General features: G+C 37.2%; 5 protein-coding genes across 7 annotated transcripts in view; all 5 read right to left on the bottom strand.

The window, feature by feature from the left end:
• Positions 1 to 2,235, bottom strand: part of LOC145888442 (uncharacterized) — a 35,075-nt gene extending 32,840 nt beyond the window's left edge. For 2 of the 3 annotated variants that reach the window (XR_014399436.1, XM_082979188.1), the window contains exons 1-4: positions 2,115 to 2,234; positions 1,972 to 2,044; positions 1,717 to 1,899; positions 1,473 to 1,540 (exon numbers count right to left, since the gene is read on the bottom strand). Coding sequence is in view for 2 of the 3 variants with exons in the window: in XM_082979188.1 (XP_082835314.1) it covers positions 1,473 to 1,540; positions 1,717 to 1,899; positions 1,972 to 2,044; positions 2,115 to 2,159 (369 nt within the window). In the remaining variant the exon portion in view is untranslated. Of the gene's footprint in view, positions 1 to 1,472; positions 1,541 to 1,716; positions 1,900 to 1,971; positions 2,045 to 2,114 lie in introns of all 3 variants that reach the window. The other variant, XM_082979189.1, reaches the window with a different exon arrangement.
• A 402-nt stretch (positions 2,236 to 2,637) lies between these two features.
• Positions 2,638 to 6,719, bottom strand: LOC145889384 (serine/threonine-protein phosphatase 4 catalytic subunit). Its single transcript, XM_082980336.1, has 7 exons — positions 6,433 to 6,719; positions 5,873 to 6,025; positions 5,634 to 5,696; positions 5,301 to 5,462; positions 4,749 to 4,824; positions 4,106 to 4,295; positions 2,638 to 3,310 (listed from the first exon to the last, which is right to left on the bottom strand). The coding sequence occupies exons 1-7, from the start codon at positions 6,583 to 6,585 to the stop codon at positions 3,181 to 3,183; spliced, it is 927 nt and encodes a 308-aa protein (XP_082836462.1). The 5' UTR covers positions 6,586 to 6,719; the 3' UTR covers positions 2,638 to 3,180.
• A 640-nt stretch (positions 6,720 to 7,359) lies between these two features.
• LOC145889383 (elongation factor Tu, mitochondrial-like) lies at positions 7,360 to 12,357 on the bottom strand. The gene is made up of 11 exons (XM_082980335.1): positions 12,245 to 12,357; positions 11,707 to 11,753; positions 11,221 to 11,365; positions 10,449 to 10,615; positions 10,044 to 10,217; positions 9,875 to 9,967; positions 9,672 to 9,807; positions 8,909 to 9,007; positions 8,560 to 8,711; positions 8,292 to 8,411; positions 7,360 to 7,843 (listed from the first exon to the last, which is right to left on the bottom strand). The coding sequence occupies exons 1-11, from the start codon at positions 12,279 to 12,281 to the stop codon at positions 7,616 to 7,618; spliced, it is 1,398 nt and encodes a 465-aa protein (XP_082836461.1). The 5' UTR covers positions 12,282 to 12,357; the 3' UTR covers positions 7,360 to 7,615.
• Positions 12,358 to 12,628: 271 nt separating this feature from the next.
• On the bottom strand, positions 12,629 to 15,619 carry LOC145890144 (adhesion G-protein coupled receptor G2-like). The gene is made up of 6 exons (XM_082981179.1): positions 15,603 to 15,619; positions 15,294 to 15,397; positions 14,331 to 15,001; positions 13,829 to 14,060; positions 12,949 to 13,446; positions 12,629 to 12,789 (listed from the first exon to the last, which is right to left on the bottom strand). The coding sequence occupies exons 1-6, from the start codon at positions 15,617 to 15,619 to the stop codon at positions 12,629 to 12,631; spliced, it is 1,683 nt and encodes a 560-aa protein (XP_082837305.1).
• A 956-nt stretch (positions 15,620 to 16,575) lies between these two features.
• Positions 16,576 to 20,436, bottom strand: LOC145890143 (latrophilin-like protein 1). The gene is made up of 8 exons (XM_082981178.1): positions 20,379 to 20,436; positions 20,157 to 20,225; positions 19,546 to 19,636; positions 19,240 to 19,421; positions 18,350 to 19,020; positions 17,848 to 18,079; positions 16,920 to 17,417; positions 16,576 to 16,736 (listed from the first exon to the last, which is right to left on the bottom strand). Exons 1-8 carry the CDS (start codon positions 20,434 to 20,436, stop codon positions 16,576 to 16,578), a joined length of 1,962 nt encoding a protein of 653 aa, XP_082837304.1.
• Between the last annotated feature and the right edge of the window lie 100 nt (positions 20,437 to 20,536).

Below are 20,536 nucleotides of genomic sequence, written 5' to 3'. Positions count from 1 at the left end.
TTCGCTTTTCTTGCAAGAACATGGGGGGTCCTGTGGTATCGCAGAACTAATCACTTTAAACGTTTTGAGAAACGAAAGCGATTTTTTGCTGCATATTTAATCACCACAGTAAACTTTAATGAAGAACAGACACAAAAACGTAGCAAACGCGTAAGTATGTGAAAAATTTGCTCGTGTTTGGGAGGTAAACAAGCGTGGCATTTTTCGAAGACCATCTTTGGCGAAGATACAACATCAGCTGCCGGCTTTTATGCACACTTTATTAAATAAACCCACGCGCATTTTTGTTCTGACAAGAGTTGCCCGAATATGGCTTAGTTCGTAATTTCCGGGTTCACCTTGGAAACATCGAAATAATATAATCTGAACCTTATTTATTACTTTTTTATTAAGCAACATTTTTGCGGATTATGATATTTGAGAACACACGGTTTACAGAAAAACCTGGACTATCTTTGCATAAAAGAAAATTTGCGATGCACAAACAAAAAAGTTTACTAAATAAACGCACCATTTTCTATGAAATGCCAAATAAGTAACGAAAATCTCGTTAAAAGATTATAGGAAAAGACAATTGTGAAAAACGCCCTCCGTCCACAAGCTATTTAGAGAAAGTCATCAAACGACAGTGCGTCGCAAGCGTCCACCATACAAAGAAAACAAACAAGCAAAGTATTGCGCCAACTAAGTGCAAACAATTGACCTGCGGAGAACGCCAAACACGTTTCAACGTGATTTACACGAATGTTTTGAGCCAATTGTGAGAAATGTTTGCCTCCAGACAACGTCATTCTGAAGCTCGGCAAGGATCCCTTCGACTGTTTTATGAACGTTGCAGTTCAACGAGACAGTTAATTACAAAAGGGACGCCGCGGAGAAGTTGCCTAGAAACCGTTATACCGCGGGGTACGTGCCCATGTCAATAAATTATATCCCCGAATATTGTTGACGAATTTGGCAGCGTTTTGCCAAACAAATGACAGTTAACACGGGCAGCTTGGGTATGTTGGTACTACCACAAGGACTACGGCATACTTCACACAAAAGAAGTGTAAATTATAGCCGAAAATAGAAAATGACTTCACCTATAGTCAATACGCCAGAAATATACGTCACTAAGTACACAAATGTGTTTCGAAGTATTGCTCCTGCAACGCACCACAAAACATTTTGACTCTTTAGCGCCATCCAACGCGCAAAATAAACTATGACCCAACTTTACCTGAGTTTAAACTGCAAGTTCAATAAAAAAAAATACTGCATATAAAACTCGTTTAAAAATGAAAACATTTATTTTAAAATGTCTTTCACTGAAAATTTGGCTTCACACTTGGCTGTTTCTATAAATCTTTATGACATTAGTACACTAAACAGCAACATTGTAAATATTGCCTAAGCGGGTATGGCAAATGATTAACTTGGGTTACCCTTGTATATCAGTATCCCACACCAGCAAAATCAACAGGGCTTACATTTTGAACTTCAAGTGGTTTCGGGTTGGTTGTTTCATCACCATTTGGTAACACAGCTTTCACTTGGCCTGGAATTTTACAAAATTTCTGGATACAGCATTTCAGAATTTTAAAAAGTAATGAGTAAATTCATTTTCTGAACTATTCATAACATTCATGTATTACAGACAATGGCTACAACTGCATTAGAAGGGTCAAACATTGTTTAGTCTAACACCAACATAGTAGATTGTGATATGCTAACCATTGCTGGTGGGTATATTGGAAGATTGATGGGACTGGCATCCACACATACATTCCATATCATCAAAATTTTTTTGACTGACATTGGAAGGCAAGGCAGGAATTGTATCTGAAGATTTTTCTGGTGAAAATATGGATGGGTTCCCTTTACCTTTAAATCTTCTGCTTCTTCGCAACCCAGAACCTTTAAAATATAAATAAACATTTGTGTTAGTTTTTCCACTGACAAGTCACTGTGTATGGATTTTTGTCATACCATCTTCATCACGTAGTTGCTGAATTTGATGTCGTAGATTTGACCTTTTCTGCATGTCATGTGTAGCAGACAACTAAACATACTTTACATGACACAGCAAAAAGTCTTGCTTGATAAACAAAATATTAAAAAAACTAGGCTACCTTTTTTTGAAGATTGATGATCACGTCCTGGTTAATTTCCTGCATTTTTATCTTCAATTACAAACGTTAGGTTGCTACTGAAACGCCCTTCTTTACAACATACCTCGTTTGGTATTGGCGCCACGCATGTACTGATAAGAGCCACAGACTGTACACAAAGACCACCAGCATTCCCGGTAAACCTTTGAGCTTGCGTAGCATGACAACGATAGAAATCAAAGCACGGGAATCGCACATTTCTATGTTTTTTATTTTTTTTCTATATTTTTAACAGAAGGAAATCAGCACTTAAAGAGTGGAAATAAAATAGACCGATAACGGATACAGTTTTATATCGCACCGAAATTTTCATCTTTACATCATTTATAGTATCTCTGTCAAATACAGGGCCATTTTGGTCAACAAGTGTGCCAGTCCCAATAATCGTCATAATTCTCGCCGAAAAGCTTTCTGTGATAACGAACAAACTAATTTATGTAATTTGAAATAGCAAAATTTTATTCGTTAAACCTTTGAATCAAACTGTACTAAAAACACGGTGTTAAATGCATTGACAACAGCTTTGTATTTCTTACAAAAAAATCACGGTACATTGGGGGAGGTACAAGAAGTTTGTGCGATAACTCCGTGGAGATGAGACAAGATTTCTACTACCGTCCGGCAACACCTTGCACATATCGAAGGCAAATTGGTTTTGTTACAAAGAATGTATAAACGCATAAAAAAGGTGTTACAATTTTGCAATCAGCTCAAGAAAATCGTTCCAGAAATTTTTGCAGGGCCTTGAAATGAACATTTCTGTGCACAGAACAACACCAAAATGTATTTCGTACTGTTTTACTTAAAAATATAAAAATACTGTCGGGCAAGTGGTAAATCATGCAGGGACCATTTAAGCTGAGAACACTTAAAGAAACCTATTAAATATGCGCAACTGGGAGAATGCTCTGCAGGCTTTGAACTGCTATCTTTTGAACCCCATGTTCTGCCATAAAGCTAAACCTTGCAAGGAAAATAATAGGGGCAATTTCAATCTACTATTTATAAAAACAACTGGCCAACCCCTTCATAGAAAATAATCAGGAAGGGGCTTTTTGACGGGGACTCCCCTGGCCTCTTGTGGGGCTGCCTCGAAAATAATAAACTCTTTTTGCAGGTGCTCGTCAAGCTCGAAGATTGCTGCAACGTTTCCGCATCTTGGAAACAAACAAAGTGGGTTTTAAAGTTACACTTGTAAAAGCGGGGTTTCAAACGTTTTAAAAGAAAACACACTTATGTAATGTAACACAAAACTTTGTGCAAAATTAGCATTCTAAGTTCTATTCATTCACAAACTGATCATGCAACAAAGTTTATGTTGTGCTTTTTTTAAAATTAAACTTATTTTGTTGATTGCAAATTAGCACAAACATCATTACTGCAATGTGACTAGTGATGTACCCAGTTCCAAATTATCCGGCCCGGCCGGATCTGAATAGTTGTCAATCAAATCCGGCCTAATGATTTGGATCTGTCTGTTTTTTTTTGACACCGATTCGTGTATTTTATCGGTTTGGCAAAAATGTTTGATAGCCAAACAGAATGCTATGTTAAGGTTAGCATGTCATGAGTGGAACAAATCAACATGGGCATTTATTAATATGGTATAACACGTCATAAAAAAACTTTTATAACAAGCAACAGAAAAATTTTAAGTGTTGGCAAGTATCACAGACTGGGTCCCATAAAAACGAGTAATTTACGAAATGTTCGTCCATTTTAGAACAAAAATGCTTTCCCAACTATCCGGTAAAATTAAGTCTATTATCCGGCCGGGTCCAGGTACCCGGATCCGGCGCAAGACATCACTAAATGTGACCCATCCAATTATTTTTCATTTCTACAGGTCTTTTTACTAACATACTATAAACACAACTAAATTCCAGTTTCAGACATTAATGCACACTGCTAGTGTATAAATTTGTTGCATAAAATTAAAAATCTGTACAAACCTGTAGCAGTAGTTTGGTGCAGACCACACAGTGAGTACAGTTTCATTGAAATGCCATTTGAATCCTTCCATAACGAGTTGGTGAGCCCGACAGATCATATCAATATCGTTGGCATGGTTAAAGTTGGATACCACATCACTACCGAACAGGTATCCCGCCCCACGGGGACTTACTCCCCATCCAGTGGTGTCTAAAAAAAGCAACTGTTTTGAAATGTACTACCACAGTAACACAGCCCTTGCAAAGACAACTGATTCACTTGTGTTCAGTTTAAAAGTCAAACAATTAAAGAACTTAAGATACGAACCGTTACACAGTTTACATCATACATATTGTGCGAGACACAGCTTGTGAGAGATTACTCAATTTAAACACAAAAATCTTTGTCCCCAAGTTGTTAACATGACACAATCTTCAAATATGTCGTCTTTTACCAGTCCATAAAACTTAAACGATAGACCAAAACATTATCAACTGGTCGCACATAATAAACTGTAAGTTACACTTTTAGTTGTGGTCAAAGTATATTTTTACATCATTTATGAAAGCCAAATTGGACCAATCTTAATATACCAAATTGTAATACTAAAACAAGTGAACTTATCTTACAAATCATAAAAGGTGCACAATAACAAAAACCTACCTTCTGGATCTGACCACAAGAGGTCACACATGGGTCCATCATGAGGGACTTCCTGTTTGCGGTCTATGGTCCGAATCTATTAACAAAAAATGTTACTGAATCAACTAATTGTGAATAGTTTTGCAACCAACTGTTATTAATGGCAAATTCAATATTTTGAACATTTCTTTTAAATACATGTGCATATAATTATACATATAATGTTGTTTTCAACATGTGTAATATTGGTAATATGTTTAACAACTAAACTAATTGACTTTCACGCAAGTAAACGAAAAATGACACTTGTTTCGTAACAATGCAACATGTTTCGTAACAATGCCAAGTGTTCGGTAACAATGCTTCCTGTTTGGAAATAATGGTGGATGCAAGCACGATGCGGGGGTTTTAAGGTCAATGTTAAAGAAATTTTCTGTTTTTCACGCGGATTTTGACTAATTTGTTTAGCTATCAAAACAGACCAAAAAATTTCACAAGGGGGGTCAGGACCCTACCCCTCCTGGATAGCAATAACATTTTGTCACAAGCAACTATTTAAAATGTGATGAAAACCTGATCCAGTGTTTGTATGGAAGGAGACAATCCTCCATGGACACAAAATATTTTTCCATCAATAATAGCTGACAGACTCAAATAGTCGAAAATTTCTGTGCAGTAACGCCAGACAGTAATGGATCCATACTTGCGAAGACACTCGTCATAAAATCCATACACCTGAAAAAACACAATACAAAGATTTAATATTGAACAAAATAGTATATATATATAATTATGTTTTTCTAAAAACAGTCAAACATGCAATTTCACTGAAATTGGTTTATTTCTGATTAATTGTTCCAAAGCATTGTGAAATAAACCTATTATTCCCAAAAAAAGAATGCACACCTGTGTAATTTGTCGACTTTCATGGTTTCCTCTTATTAAAACAATTCTATCAGGGTATCGCACCTGTAAAAGAACATCGTTGGGAAAAAATTAGTTTTTGCAAGACACATCCAAACAAGTAAATATTTAAAGCGAGCTACAGGTCTCATCACACTATCTCAACCACACTTATCATTCTAAATATTCAAAGAATAATATTTTTATTTCAAATACTCAAATAAACAAAATAATTTTTTCACCTTCAACGCCAACAACAAAATAAATGTTTCTACACTGTAAAAGCCACGATCGACAAAATCTCCGAGGAAAAGGTAGTTAGTGTCAGGCATGTCACCGCCAACTTTAAATAGTTCGGTAAGGTCATAAAACTGACCGTGTATGTCTCCGCACACCTAAAAAAAGTCATAAAATATTAAACAATATTTTTGAAAATTTATGGATACAGTTGTGCCAACACGTCTGTATAACTCATATTTCAAAATTCCCTACACAGATAAAAAAACACATGGCCTATGTATTTCATTACAATCTATTCAGGAGATCTATAGTTTTCAGAAAGATTTTTCAGATTGAACAAAATCATGCATGTCTTTGTCATCCATATATGGATCTTTTGGTAGCCTAAAAAACCTAAACTCTAATCCCAGAAGCAGTGTGCTTGGAAGATGGGAGGAGATAGTATAGTATAACTCAATTGGACTAGTAATGGGGTTAAAGGTTAGGGTAAAATGAAATATTACGAAAAATTGAAAATAGCAAGACGTTAGAAGACACAAAAGACGATTTTCGTTGCACTCACAATCACTGGTGAATCGACCCGTTGCACATTACTTTCTTCGACAAGGATTTCACGGGCTTTCGCACAAAGGGCCTTCACTTCACTTTCTTTTATAATTTCGCATCGCTTTAATTGTTCAATTTGCCGATCCAGATCACTTGTGTCCGACATCATTCAGTCTGATGGCTCTGACGACAAAGTTTGAACAACCCGGCGACGATACCACACCAAATTACTACAGTAACCTGCTAACAACGGCCACAATCAAGCAACAAACCACAAAAACGACGAATAGTTCTTTTTCTCTTCTAGTAGTTCCAGAGGGAATTTCTCTTTATTTTGCAAACATCCAATCACCGAAACGTAATAATAAGAAATAATTAACTCTCCTCTGGTGCTTTTCGTTGTGTTTCAGTGCGTTACAATTGTAAACGGTCTTTAACATTTGCATAACAGTCTCGGATAATATCATCATCGCAGGTAAAGCACAAAAAATGCTGTTTATCGCCAGCAACCTGAAATAATCCCAAACTGCAACAGGTAGGTACGTAATGTCCAGTCAGAAGTTTGGATTGAAGCAGATGTCTCAAATGAAAGCAAATTGAACAAACGTTTTTTCAGCGTTATTATATGTTGTAAATTTTTGTTTTACATCCATTATCGATCTGCGATTATCTAAATTTTCTCCACAACATTTTGCAACAGCAAACGCCGGCAATGATTTCAAATGGTATGGGAATAATAGCCGCTTTGCAAAAAAACAGGGCCTTCGAGAGAATACGACGTGCCGGTTTAAGGACCTAAAATCACATGAAATTGTATGGGCCTTACACCCATCGCTATATAAATTCCTCAGTTTCTAAGCAATCAATTTTGTTCACGGTCCCGTGGATTCGTCACATGGGCACTGGAGCACCGAACCTGCTTCTCGTAAAGCCTGGTCACAAATGACACGAATTTGTTTATTTCAAAACGCGTAGTAATCGAATATACACGAACGTATGTAACAAGCAAAATGGAGACCTGGCGCCAGATTTTGTATTCGCAAGAAAGTCGGAACACTCCAACATAAGTACAGTACAGATATCTTATGAATCAGGTATTGGAACATAAAACTATTGTTAAATGAGAATTTTGTTTTATTTCGTCACACGACTCTCAACGGAACAAGTCAAAAGTTTTAAAATCGAGGGTTCGCCAACTCTCACTTCTTCTTTTCCCTCTCGAGACGTTTTAATCGCTTCTTTTCGTCGAACATGACTTGGAAAATGTCAACGGTGTCTTTCTTGTCTGCCTCCTTGACTTCGGTGACAATGCCGGTGCCCAATGTTTTGGTCCCTTCTCGTAACGTAAATCGGTCGCCCACTATCATCACCATGGGAACACGAATCATAAATTTAATTTTTCCTTGTTCTCCTGGCATCACCAGATCCTGATCAAAGCAAAAAATCAATAGGAGTTACTTATTTTCTGCATTCGGTATAGGTAGTTGTGGATGTGCGAGCTGTGCTGTTAGGTAAGTATCAACTAAATTCCTTATTTATAATCCAGATTCTCGGCGATTGAAGTACAAAAAAGGACAATTAATAATAGGTATAATAACATTGTGTTTGTTTCTACATTTTTATAATTGATTTGGCTTCTAACAACTAATTTAGTGTTAAGAATACAAAACAAAGTACTGAAGTAACCAGCTTTCAGAACACATACAGGCGAAAAAGGAAATGGATGGTTTTACGTTTCATATCCCAGCTACCATCTTACAAGTGCACTTGGCAAACACATTTATAAACGCAATAAACTGGTATTTTTTTCTGTCAGTACAGTTGTGTGAACCCAAAACCTATTTTATGCACAGAAAACTGATATATTCCACTCACATCTCCCTCCTCAATAATGACACGACACACGCAGCTCCATGTCTTGAAAAACAACATTGTTGAATGTTCATTGGGAAGAGGTCTGACGCGTCCACCTTCCTTTGGCCCAAGCAGGTAAAACTAGAAGACAGAAAGTTTTTTTTTATTAATTACACAAATCATAAAAAACACATTAACAGATGGATTTTTAGTGGGATTTTTTTCTGCAGTATTTTGAATACTGTATTGTTACCTCATGATTTTCGAGAAAAACAAATTAAACTTGTACTTGTGAAACAATGCTTCTTGCAGCTTTTAGTTTTCCAGCAGCTACAGCCACCATGCCTCGTCTTAAATCTTCCCTCTTCACACCTTTCACAAGAACTCCAGCTGAGTCACCAGCTTCGCAGCGATCCAGCGTTTTATGGAACATCTCCATGCCTGAAAAACAAATGAAAAAACTTAAAACACAGTCCCATACAACTAGTATCAACATGTCCTGCACAAAGCAATTTTTTTGAAATCCCATTTCACAAGGTTGTTCCTAGTTAAAGCATAGTTTGAAATATGTGGTAACGGCACTTTAAGGATGCAACACAACCACAACACTGGACATTTCATGGTTTGAAGAAACCAACCTGCAACAGATCCTTTGTATGTTTTGCCATAACCGATTACTTCCATGGGGTCGCCTTTCTTAAAAACACCTTGACTCATGCATCCTGTCACAACAGTTCCTGCACAAAACATTAAAACATAATGATGCCGCTACTGCAAAAATTCCAACTGTGCATATTTTAAATACCGTAATTAGAATTATTAATGTCACTACATAATTTACAGATGCCTTTTCTGTGTTTGCACATCCATAGATTCTACAACCCCCCTCAAAAGGTAAAGTTGCATGGAAAAAAAATTTGTATTTTCACTGCAATCGCATAATTAGTAGTGATGCACTGAAACAGCAATTTTTTTATTTGGCTGAAACCGAATATAAATTCGGCCGAATAAACCGAAACTAATTTTGGTATCCATCTCTTTTAATCGCAAAAAAATTAAACAAAACATGTGCTGGATTGCATCTCATCCCATCATACATCCTTTTATTTGCACTTAAAGAATAACCTCTACTGCTGTACAAACTGCTTAAAGTTTATTTTCATTATTTCGGTGACATAAACAAATAAAACGAACACAATCATACAGTTTGAACAATGATTCCAACCTATACTAAACTTTGCGTATCATCGTTGCATGCAGAAAAAAAAAATAATTTGGCCGAAACTATGGAATTTATAATCATTCGGTTTCGGCCGAATCATTATTTTTTTTTTCTGCATGCAACGATGATAAATTCGGCAAACCGAACTTTCGGTGCATCCCTAATAATTAGTAACTCACCCTTTCCAGGTATTTTGTGAATTGTTTCAATAGGTAAGACTGCTGGGCTGTCCAGATCTCGCTTGGGTTCAGGTAGTTTATCAATTTCTTCAACAAGTTTTTCTATGGACTCCACTCCAATTTCAGGATTTTTTTCCTAAAAATGCATAGTGATGCTTAAACACCATCTGAATTTATGAATTCTTTTCCAGAATTCTGTTTACCTCCAATGCACAAAGGGCGGAACCAATTACAACTGGAGTCTCATCTCCATTGAATCCGTATGAGGTTAAAACCTCTCTAATTTCCATTTCAACCTTCAAATACAAAAGAAACACATTACAACTGTCCTTGTTCAACCCAAAACTATTTTCTGGCAAGCAGTGATTTTACCAACTCAATCATTTCCTCGTCTGCCATATCTGCCTTGTTCATATAAACGATAAGGTTTTGAATTCCAATTTGCTTCGCAAGTAGTAAGTGTTCTCTAGTCTGTCGCATTGTTCCATCAGTGGCAGCAAGAACAAGTATGCCAGCATCCATTTTTGATGTTCCAGTTATCATGTTCTGGTAAAAGCAGGTGCTTGTGTAAGTTCTTTTTATGCTAGAAGTCAAACTGTGTCTGGCAAAACTTCAAAACCTTGCTTATGACACAAATATTTTTCTTGTTCACAAATACCCCTTGATACTTAAATTAAGTGTGTATGCACAAGTCTAGCCTGATATGAAAAACAGCCAAATAATAGAATTTACATACATTCCAATTTTGGGTAAAAAATGGGGTTGGTTTCTAATCACCTTTATATAATCAGCATGTCCTGGGCAGTCTGTATGAGCATAATGTCTCTTAGCAGTTTCGTACGACACAACCGACGCATTGATGGTAATTCCTCGAGCTATTTCTTCAGGGGCATTGTCAATTTGATCATAGGCATATAACTTGGAACCAGCCTTTTCATGAAGATCTAAACAGTAATTTAAGTTAGATTTGGAAAAATAAAACAAATATAATTTCAGTAGAATTCCAACACAATGTTTTAGAATACAGATAAAAGTTAATCACAAAACCCAGTACTAGAATAATAGACTTAAGGTACGAGACCCCAAACGATAGTCTATCATTTTGTAAATAAATAAATGATTGAGTGATAATATTGTAGAACATTAAAATGTCTGTTTGACCAAGCTATCGAATTCTCAAAAACTTGCCTCAAACATGCACAAAGTGTGACTAATATATATATACAACATTTGGGGCAAACACCAACCTCAAACAGGAAAAAGTATCCAGATCTTTGCTTTAGATAAGTATCAAATAATGTTAATATTTTATCCTAAAGCGTTTTGACAATGTGGCAGGTTTATACTGATTCCAGTTTCCAGATGATCACAAGCTTTGCATATTGCATATGCTATTGCCTGGATCTATCTGCATATATTCATTATTATTTTTAAAGATATGTTTTTCATGGATTTTATTTGTTTTTTTTATATGCTTCCTTACGAATGTCAAAAGGTTTTAAAAATCAACACAATACATATGTCACATAATAATCTTGGCATGTCTTACATTTGGTGATAGCAGCAGTCAAAGTTGTTTTCCCGTGATCAACATGACCGATCGTCCCAATATTCATATGAAGTTTGTCACGACTGTGAACTTCTTTGGCATAACTCCTTTTGCTAACAATACTCACTGAAGTCAGTAAACACCTCTGCAAATGAAAATATATTTGATAATTACCTTATAAACACAGCCACTTACTCATTTTATATATAACAATAAAAAATATTAACTTCAAAATCATGTCTGTAGGCAGAAAAAAAAACATGCAGATTGCCCAGTCTGCAGAGTATGGCAGCTCCAACTCTTCAACTTTTTTTGTTTGCACGCCCAATTTTTGTGACTGCACACGAAAATTGGGCGTGCAAACAAAAAAAATAGTCTTGCACGACCAAGATCTCGTTGGGAACTGCCATATTCCGCAGACTGGCAGATGGCTGTTAAAACTGTATATAGCCTAAACATTGGGCCCCTTAATTACAGCTATGATACCTGGTGATGAACCAATGGTGCTGCCTTGAAATGCCTTATTGAAGGCGCTGAAAACCAAAAACACAAAATTTAACATCAATATAGGCTAGTCAAGATTGAAAACAATGTCCTGTGTAGAGCAGTTTTGCGAAAATATACTATTTGCACAAGAAAAATTGGTTAATGCATTACTGCATGAAAGGTGTTGCAATCATCCATGCAATTAACATTCACCGAAAAAAACGTTTTTGCAAATAACAAACTTTCCAATCTGCATAAAATGAAGAAAAATATGCCTAATGTTAATTTTACTAGCTGTCTGCCGAAAGATGATCACTGTTTCGACCTAGAAGGTTTCACTAGGACATTCTTGTTTATAAAGCAACAGACATTTCGAAAATAAATACAATACAAATCGTATTTAGTGAAATTGTATCCGTTGACTTAATCGGAGCAGAATTGCAAATACATTGGTGAGTTCAGACAGACCCATTATTGTCATTCATCTTTATTTATTTACGGTCAGCAGGGGTGATTCGTGTTTTACTGGTGGCCTTACCTGAAAAACTAATTAGTCTTCCAACCAAAGCAGCCATCCTTCAGAAAAAACAAAACTTTCTGTTTTGACAAAATTTCAACCGAACAACACGCGTGCCTCAGTAAATTTTAATCCGAACCAGTGGGATTCAAAATTGAAAAATCTTAAATAAAATAAAGCGACGTCACGAAGTTCAAACAGGAAAACACGTAAGAAAAAGTTATTGCAAAACAAAGAATCAATTTCATATTATACAAAGCAAAAATAATACGTGCAATTTGGTAGATATGGAAACGTTCAACACTGACAGTTTCGTCTCCCGTGACGATTAAACTGCTCTCGTGTTCATAAAAAGAGCTTCAAATTGTAGCATATCAATATGAAAAGGTGCAAATATAAACAAGTTTATTTATTGCAACACGAGTGTTGTGCAGTGAAGTTTCGGGCAGCTTTTCTTATCTCCTTCGATAGTACACAGTACAGTAAAAAGATAAATAATCCCTGAAGACCGTTGAGTAAAATGTTTAGATACATGAAGAAGAAGTTGCTTTCTGTTGAACCAAATCCTGGAAAAAAACATACGTAATTGGAATATTTGGTTTAGACCGACATCTCAATTCACAAATCCCCCAGGCCAATTAAGCCAGGAGCCAATTTTGCAAAAAAATTAAACCAGCAGATAAATTTATAAAACTGTGAAAAAAATTAATAATCATTCTTCTTACCGACAAAAAGACCCAAAAGAAACGGAACTGCAGTGACAGGAAGCAGCACAAGGACAACTCTCGCAATTCTAAGCAATTCAAAGATTTTCCGCTTCCAATCAGCATCCTCGTTGCCTTGCTGCCGGGCTGGACGTGGTTGGTTCGCGTTCAAGCGGTAAGTGAAGGCCACCACGTGGACCAATATTCCAACATTGATTGCAATGCAAATGCACATAGGTGCGATCACCGCCCAGTAAAAGACGTGCGACCGGTAGTCGAGAAAACACTTGTCGAATTGCTGCGAACTTTGACCGAGACTATAAAGAGCGTCGGTTTTGAGTAAGGATTGGGATCCGATCAATCCGTAAAGACTTGTGGCAAGCACTATGAAAGCGGGTATTCCCCAACCGACAAGGCATCTTCCCGCGTTGAGTTTTACAGGGTTGACTGCAAAAAACTCCAGCGACCTGTCCGAAGTTTTTATGGCAAGAGTCACACCTTCAACAAGCATCCAAAACACTGCAACATATACGTATTTATACATCACGCATGTGGGCCTGTAGAAAGGACAAATATAAGTTTAATAACGCTTTTGGAAGCGCTATGCCAAATTGTGATGATCGCATCTCCGATAAATGCATTTGAAAACAGACCCAGCCCTTAACTAAAACCAAAAATTGCAGTAGCATCGCAGAAAACATTCTTGAAAAAACGTTGAATCTCAACAACTGTACGAGTATAAGGTCTACACTGAAACATTCGCAGTACATTATTGGGATAATACACATTTCGCTTAGTTATATACACTTGTTAGATGTTATATAAATGCCGATTTTATTTGTAAAATCTGACGGTTTTTCTGTATAAAGAACGTCTGTATATTGAGAGGTTTGCAAATTACCTGAGGCGAGCAGGAAGTGATGAATGCCAACACTTAACGCGTGGCAGAGCGACGAGTTCGTCACGACGGCGTCATGAACCAAATTGAGGAGGTGGAAAAACAAAAGCGCCATGCACAGATTTATTTGTACAAACATACGATCATTGGAAATCTTCCTGCGCACGCAGAGAAGAACAATTACAGTTAGAGTCAGAAACAATGCCGATGTTCCACCAGCAACATATGACAGAACCTGAAACACATTTACGTAAGCAAAGCACTGTAGGTCGTCCATAAATTTCAATTATTCAATGTAGACGCACAGTACCCGTTTGGCCAATGCTCATAGTTGTCTGTGCCGTTGAACCTTTGAAGGTTATTTAAGTTGTTAAGGAAACCCCGTAATATCAGAAAAGTAACCCAAAACGTTTTTCACTGAAATTGTATTTTGTTTTGTGCTTTGTTCTCATCCATTTGTTGCCCAAACTTAAAAGTCTGCAGTTATCTAATGATTTCCACATACCTTAATATAAGGCGGCAACACGACAGCGTCCAAGGCCAGAAGTACAGCGAAGACGGTCGTGTGGTTGCAGTCACAGGTAACACGAGTGCGATTGCTGGTTTCCAAGTGACGACAACCAGTTTGGTCGAACATTCCGACAGCGGGGTCTATGAATGCACAAACCCACTTCGCTCGGCGATAGCGGACCATGTTGTTTGGGTCAGTTCCAAATCTTAACATCAAGTTGCTTCCGTTGTTATGATTTTGGGGAACAGGAGAGGAGAAACGGATTGGTGATCGAAGCTCAGTTTTGTCTTCAAAGTCCAACACGATCACGGAAACAAGCGGTATTCCTTCCAATGGCACAAAATGTGAATATCGGGGATCGGATTCTATAAGGTCCTCCCGCCCAATTAGTTTTTCTGTGTCGGTAGCTGGTAGGTGAATAATTGAAAGTGCAGCAATTATGGATTTTTCTCTGGTAATATTTTCAACGATGACGCCATCCCGTTGTAACAAGGCATGTGTGGGATTATTTAGCTCTGTTTGAGACGAAAGTGCGATGATTTTGGATCTGGCTGTCGATATCATTTGACCTTGAGTTTTAATTAGTCGACGTGCATCCATTGTGCTTTGACATTCCTCCGCAAAAATCTTTCGCAGATTTTCTTCTTTGAGAGTAGAATAGATTTCTGTAGAGTGCATTGGACAGAGTTAGTTGGATTTTTTGTCGCACAAAACAGTAACAAACTAGTTGAAGTTTTTTTACACGTGCACACAACATACTAAATGGATAGGTGTACAAATTTTACGTGCTTCGAATGAATGTTGTAATACCAAAGTTTAGCGTAACATTTTTCCATTTTTCCTTCACAGTGCAATAGCGTTTGTTCTTCACTCGTTTGACATTTGCTCAACATACTTACTTATTCCATTGTATTGCGTTATCGTTTTGGCATAAAATATAACATTTTGCACGTGTACCGTGTCTGTTGCAAGTATAATTAAGCTCGACGTATTTGTAAGTGTTTTCGCATGGGTCCCCATTAAACACGTCTTTGTTGGCAGGAATTTGACATGAAGTTTTCCTGTTGCAAAGGGCGACGATTTTCTCTTGAGATAATTTTTGCTTGCATTTCGTCGTTTCTATCTTTCCATGATTACAAACGCTTAAAACGAAAGATTTCTGTAAAGATAATTGTTTGCCCCAACTCGTTACAGCACATACACTGATCACACTTCGTGGCTACTTCGATATAAGTGATAGAATATCTAGGAAAAAGCTTAACTTACTTGTCACCAGATGTCATTCTTCCGTAAAATCCAGCAGTGACATTAATTTTCCCTTCCCAACAGCGTATCGCCAAATTTTCACTCTCACATACTTGAAAAAACACATTTCGGTTTCGAATGTCAGCGCAAAAAAACGATGTAATGCAGTGGTATTTAGTTTTACAACCAATATTTGTCAGTATATTCGTTTTTGCAACATTTAAATTTGTTGGCACTCGTCCGACGTAAAAACAAAAACCATATAAATTGTTTTTTTTCAATGTAGCACCTACTGATGCAATTGACTTGGCCATCTGGTTGGCAAATGCATCCGGTTCTGCGATCGCTTGAGGAACTGATTCCTACAAAAAGCTAAAGATGAGTGAACAACTCTGACAAAATTTTGACAAATTAATGAAAATCCTTGCAAAAAGTTTGGTTTAATATACGGTATAAACACACTAACCTTGAATCAGAAGAAGTAGACATACCACCAATAACTTCACAGGACGCAGCATTTTCATTCTGTTGACGTTTTCTGAACTAATACTGCGCGGTCTGTTATTTTATCACATAAAATATTGCTTGGTGTCAATATACTGATTGCATTTTCTCCTGTGAAAATTTTCCCTTTAATGCTTTTTCTACTGCGTCATATCCTGTTATCGTATTCTAAGGTTACAATTGTTTTTGCAGCTGAAAACACACCAACGTACTGGTTTTCCACTTATAAAAACGGAAAACCCATGTGTATATAATGAAGCAACAAGCCTCTGTTTTACGTCAGCAGATTTTATTGTGAAAAATCGATTTCGCTTATGTAAGTTACCACAAGCATCGTCAGTTTCTGCAAAAATTACGTAGTAGGAACACGAAAACGTTCAATGCTGACAGTTTCGTTTCTTGTGACGAAACTGTTCTCTTGATCGGAAAAAGAGCTTCAAGTTGTAGCACATCAATGTACAAAAATGCAAATATATACAAAATTAAAAGTTTAATTACTGCAACACGAGTGTTGTGCAGTGAAGTTTCGGGCAGCTTTTCTTATTTCCTTCGATATTACACAGTACAGTAAAAAGATAAATAATCCCTGAAGACCGTTGAGTAAAATGTTTAGATACATGAAGAAGAAGTTGCTTTCTGTTGAACCAAATCCTGGAAAAAAAGCATACGTAATTGGAATACTTGATTCAGACCGAGATCACAATTCACAAATTCCTACAGGCCAATTAAGCTCATTACCTTATAGCCAATTATGAAAAAAATAGAAGAATAAACCAGCAGATAAATTTATAAAACTGTGAAAAACAAATAACAATCGTTCATCATTATCCTTACCGACAAAAAGACCCAAAAGAAACGGAACTGCAGTGACAGGAAGCAGCACAAGGACAACCCTCGCAATTCTAAACAATTCAAAGATTTTCCGCTTCCAATCAGCATCCTCGTTGCCTTGCTGCCGGGCCGGACGTGGCTGGTTGGCGTTCAAGCGGTAAGTAAAGGCCGCCACATGCACTAATATTCCAATATTGATTGCAATGCAAATGCACATAGGTGCAATCATCGCCCAGTAAAAGACGTGCGACCGGTAGTCGAGAAAACACTTGTCGAATTGCTGCGAACTTTGACCGAGACTATAAAGTGCGTCGGTTTTGAGTAAGGATTGGGATCCGATCAATCCGTAAAGACTTGTGACAAGCACTATGAAAGCGGGTATTCCCCAACCGACGAGGCATCTTCCCGCGTTGAGTTTTACGGGGTTGACTGCAAAAAACTCCAACGATCTGTCCGAAGTTTTTATGGCAAGAGTCACACCTTCCACAAGCATCCAAAACACTGCAACATATACATATTTATACATCACGCATGATGGGCTATAGAATGAACAAATATAAGTTTCATTACGCTTTTGGAAGCGCAATGCCAAATTGTAATGGTCGCATCTCCGATAAATGCAATTGAAAACAGGACAAGCCGTTTACTAAAACTATAATTTACCATAGCAAAGAAAACATTATTGAAAAAACGTTCAATCTCAACAACTGTATGAGTATAAGGCCCACGCTGAAACATTCGCTGTGTATAATTGGGATAATACACATGTCGCTTAGTTATATAAACTTGTTAGATGTTATTTAAATGCCGATTTTATTAAAAAGATCTGACGACATTTGCTGTAATTTTTACATATTATAACATCAAAGTGCCTCCGATTGTTTTATTTTTGTATAAGGACGTCAACAAATTTAAGAGGTTTGCAAATTACCTGAAGCGAGCAGGAAGTGATGAATGCCAACACTTAACGCGTGGCAGAGCGACGAGTTCATCACAACTGCGTCATGGACCAAATTGAGGAGGTGGAAAAACAAAAGCGCCATGCACAGATTTATTTGTACAAACATACGATCATTGGAAATCTTCTTGCGCACGCAGAGAAGAACAATTACAGTTAGAGCCAGAAACAATGCCGACGTTCCACCAGCAACATATGACAGAACCTGAAACACATTTATGTGACCAAAGCACTGTAGGTCGTCCATAAATTTCAATTATTCAATGTAGACGCACAACACCCGTTTGGCCAATGCTCATAGTTGTCTGTGCCGTTGAACCTTTGAAGGTTATTTAAGTTGTTAAGGAAATCCCGTAATATCAGAAAAGTAACCCCAAACTGTTTTCACTGAAATTGTATTTTGTTTTGTGCTTTGTTCTCATCCATTTGTTGCCCAAACTTAAAAGTCTGCAGTTATCTAATGATTTCCACATACCTTTATATAAGGCGGCAACACGACAGCGTCCAAGGCCAGAAGTACAGCGAAGACTGTCGTGTGGTTGCAGTCACAGGTAACACGAGTGCGATTGCTGGTTTCCAAGTGACGACAACCAGTTTGGTCGAACATTCCGACAGCAGGGTCTATGAATGCACAAACCCACTTCGCTCGGCGATAGCGGACCATGTTGTTTGGGTCAGTTCCAAATCTTAACATCAAGTTGCTTCCGTTGTTATGATTTTGGGGAACAGGAGTGGAAATACGGATTGGTGATCGAAGCTCGGTTTTGTCTTTGAAGTCCAATACGACCACGGAAACAAGCGACATTCCTTCCAATTGCACAAAATGTGAATATCTTTGGTTGGATTCTATAAGCTCCTTCCGCCCAATTAGTGTTTCTGTGTTGGTAGCTGGCAGGTGAATAATTGAAAGTGCAGCAATTATGGATTTTTCTCTGGTAATATTTTCAACGATGACGCCATCCCGTTGTAACAAGGCATGTTTGGGATTATTTAGCTCTGTTTGAGACGAAAGTGCGATGATTTTGGATCTGGCTGTCGATAGCATTTGACCTTGAATTTTAATTAGTCGACGTGCATCCATTGTGCTTTGACATTCCACTGCAAAAATCTTTCGCAGACTTTTTGCTTTGAGAGTAGAATAGATTTCTGTAGAGTGCATTTAATGCATTGAACAGAGTTAGTTGGATTATTTTGTCGCACAAAGCAGTAACAAACTAGTTGAAGTTTTTTTTTTACACGTGGGCACAACATGCTAAATGGATAAGTGTACAAATTTTTGCTCAAAATGGTTACGTTATTCTATATTCCTTTGTATTGCGTTATATACATCGTTTTGGCTAAAAATATAACATTTTACACATGTACCATGTCTGTTGCAAGTATAATTGAGCTTGACGTATTTGTAAGTGCCTACGCATGGGTCATTGAACTTGGCATTGTTGGCAGGAATTAGACATGAAGTTTTGTTGTTGCAAAGGGCGATAATTTTGTCTTGAGATAATTCTTGCTTGCAGGTCGTCGTGTTTATCAGTACATGATTACAAACGCTTAAAACGAAAGATTTCTGTAAAGATAATTGTTTGCTCCAACTCGGCATAGCACATACACTGATCACACTTCGTGGCTACTTCGATATAAGTGATATAATATGTAGGAAAAGGATTAACTTACTCGTCACCAGATGTCATTCTTCCGTAAAATCCAGCAGTGACATTAATTTTTCCTTCCCAACAGCGTATCGCCAAATTTTCACTCTCACATACTTGAAATAAACACATTTCAGTTTCGAATGTCAGCGCAAAAAAGCAGCACAATGCAGCGGTGTTTGTGTTTCTTTAGTTTTACAACCAATATTTGTGAGCATAATCGTTTTTGCAATATTTATCGTTGACGGCACTCGTCCGACGTAAAACAAAAGCCTTATAAATTGTACGACTTGCTTAGTAGCTGTAGAGGAATCTAGCCCTCGGTTAGGCATTGTTTTATTATCTGCGACAGCAAATTACTTTGGTTCGCATATATCATGAAGCAACAAGGCTCAGATTGAAGTCAGCAGATTTATTTGTTATAAAATCGATTTCGCTTATGTAAGCATCGTCAGTTTCTGCAAAAATTATGCAGTAGTTATAATAAAAACAATAAAATGCACACAAAAATCACCCTTGCAACTGAGAATCTTTTCTTTACGCTATCACCTCAAGCTCACACTGTGAACTACATCTGCTGACTTCAATCTGAGCCTTGTTGCCTTATAAATTGTTTTTTTTATCTGTAGCACATACTGATGCAATTGACTTGGCCATCTGGTTGACAAATGCATCCGGTTCTGCGATCGCTTGAGGAACTGATTCCTACAAAAAGCCAATGATGAGTGAACAACTTTATTAATGTTAGTTGTTTTGTATCATGGTGTTTACATCCTACGAATTATAACAACATTTTGTCAAATTAATGAAAATCCTTGCAAAAAAGTTTGGTTTTATACACGGCTTAAACACACTAACCTTGAATCGGAAGAAGTAGACATACTACCAATAACATCACAGGACGCAGCATTTTCATTGCGTTGACATTTTCTGAATTAAAACTGCGCGGTCTGTTATTTTACCACATAAAATATTGCTTGGTGTCTATATATGAGACATGTATAAATGTAGGAACA

Source organism: Ascidia mentula, chromosome 2, assembly GCF_947561715.1.
Source record: "Ascidia mentula chromosome 2, kaAscMent1.1, whole genome shotgun sequence".
Classification (NCBI taxonomy): Eukaryota; Metazoa; Chordata; class Ascidiacea; order Phlebobranchia; family Ascidiidae; genus Ascidia; species Ascidia mentula.
Note: the sequence above shows the minus strand (reverse complement) of the source record. Positions and strands in the feature narration are given on the sequence as shown.

Coding starts and splice junctions, on each gene's coding strand:
- LOC145889384 (XM_082980336.1), bottom strand. CDS start 6,585: ATGATGTCGGACACAAGTGATCTGGATCGGCAAATTGAACAATTAAAG. Junction 5,697..5,872: donor TTTTGTTGTTGGCGTTGAAG/GTGAAAAAATTA, acceptor GTTCTTTTACAG/GTGCGATACCCTGATAGAAT. Junction 4,296..4,748: donor CTTGTGGTCAGATCCAGAAG/GTAGGTTTTTGT, acceptor TGCTTTTTTTAG/ACACCACTGGATGGGGAGTA.
- LOC145890144 (XM_082981179.1), bottom strand. Junction 15,002..15,293: donor TTATACTTGCAACAGACACG/GTACACGTGCAA, acceptor TGCACTCTACAG/AAATCTATTCTACTCTCAAA. Junction 12,790..12,948: donor TCTTTTGGGTCTTTTTGTCG/GTAAGAAGAATG, acceptor GTTTTTTTCCAG/GATTTGGTTCAACAGAAAGC.
- LOC145889383 (XM_082980335.1), bottom strand. CDS start 12,281: ATGGCTGCTTTGGTTGGAAGACTAATTAGTTTTTCAG. Junction 10,218..10,448: donor GACATGCTGATTATATAAAG/GTGATTAGAAAC, acceptor TGCTTTTACCAG/AACATGATAACTGGAACATC. Junction 9,008..9,671: donor TCACAAAATACCTGGAAAGG/GTGAGTTACTAA, acceptor TGTTTTGTGCAG/GAACTGTTGTGACAGGATGC.
- LOC145890143 (XM_082981178.1), bottom strand. CDS start 20,436: ATGAAAATGCTGCGTCCTGTGATGTTATTGGTAGTATGTCTACTTCTT. Junction 19,637..20,156: donor TGGCCAAGTCAATTGCATCA/GTATGTGCTACA, acceptor GTTTATTTCAAG/TATGTGAGAGTGAAAATTTG. Junction 19,422..19,545: donor AGAATGACATCTGGTGACGA/GTAAGTTAATCC, acceptor TTTCGTTTTAAG/CGTTTGTAATCATGTACTGA.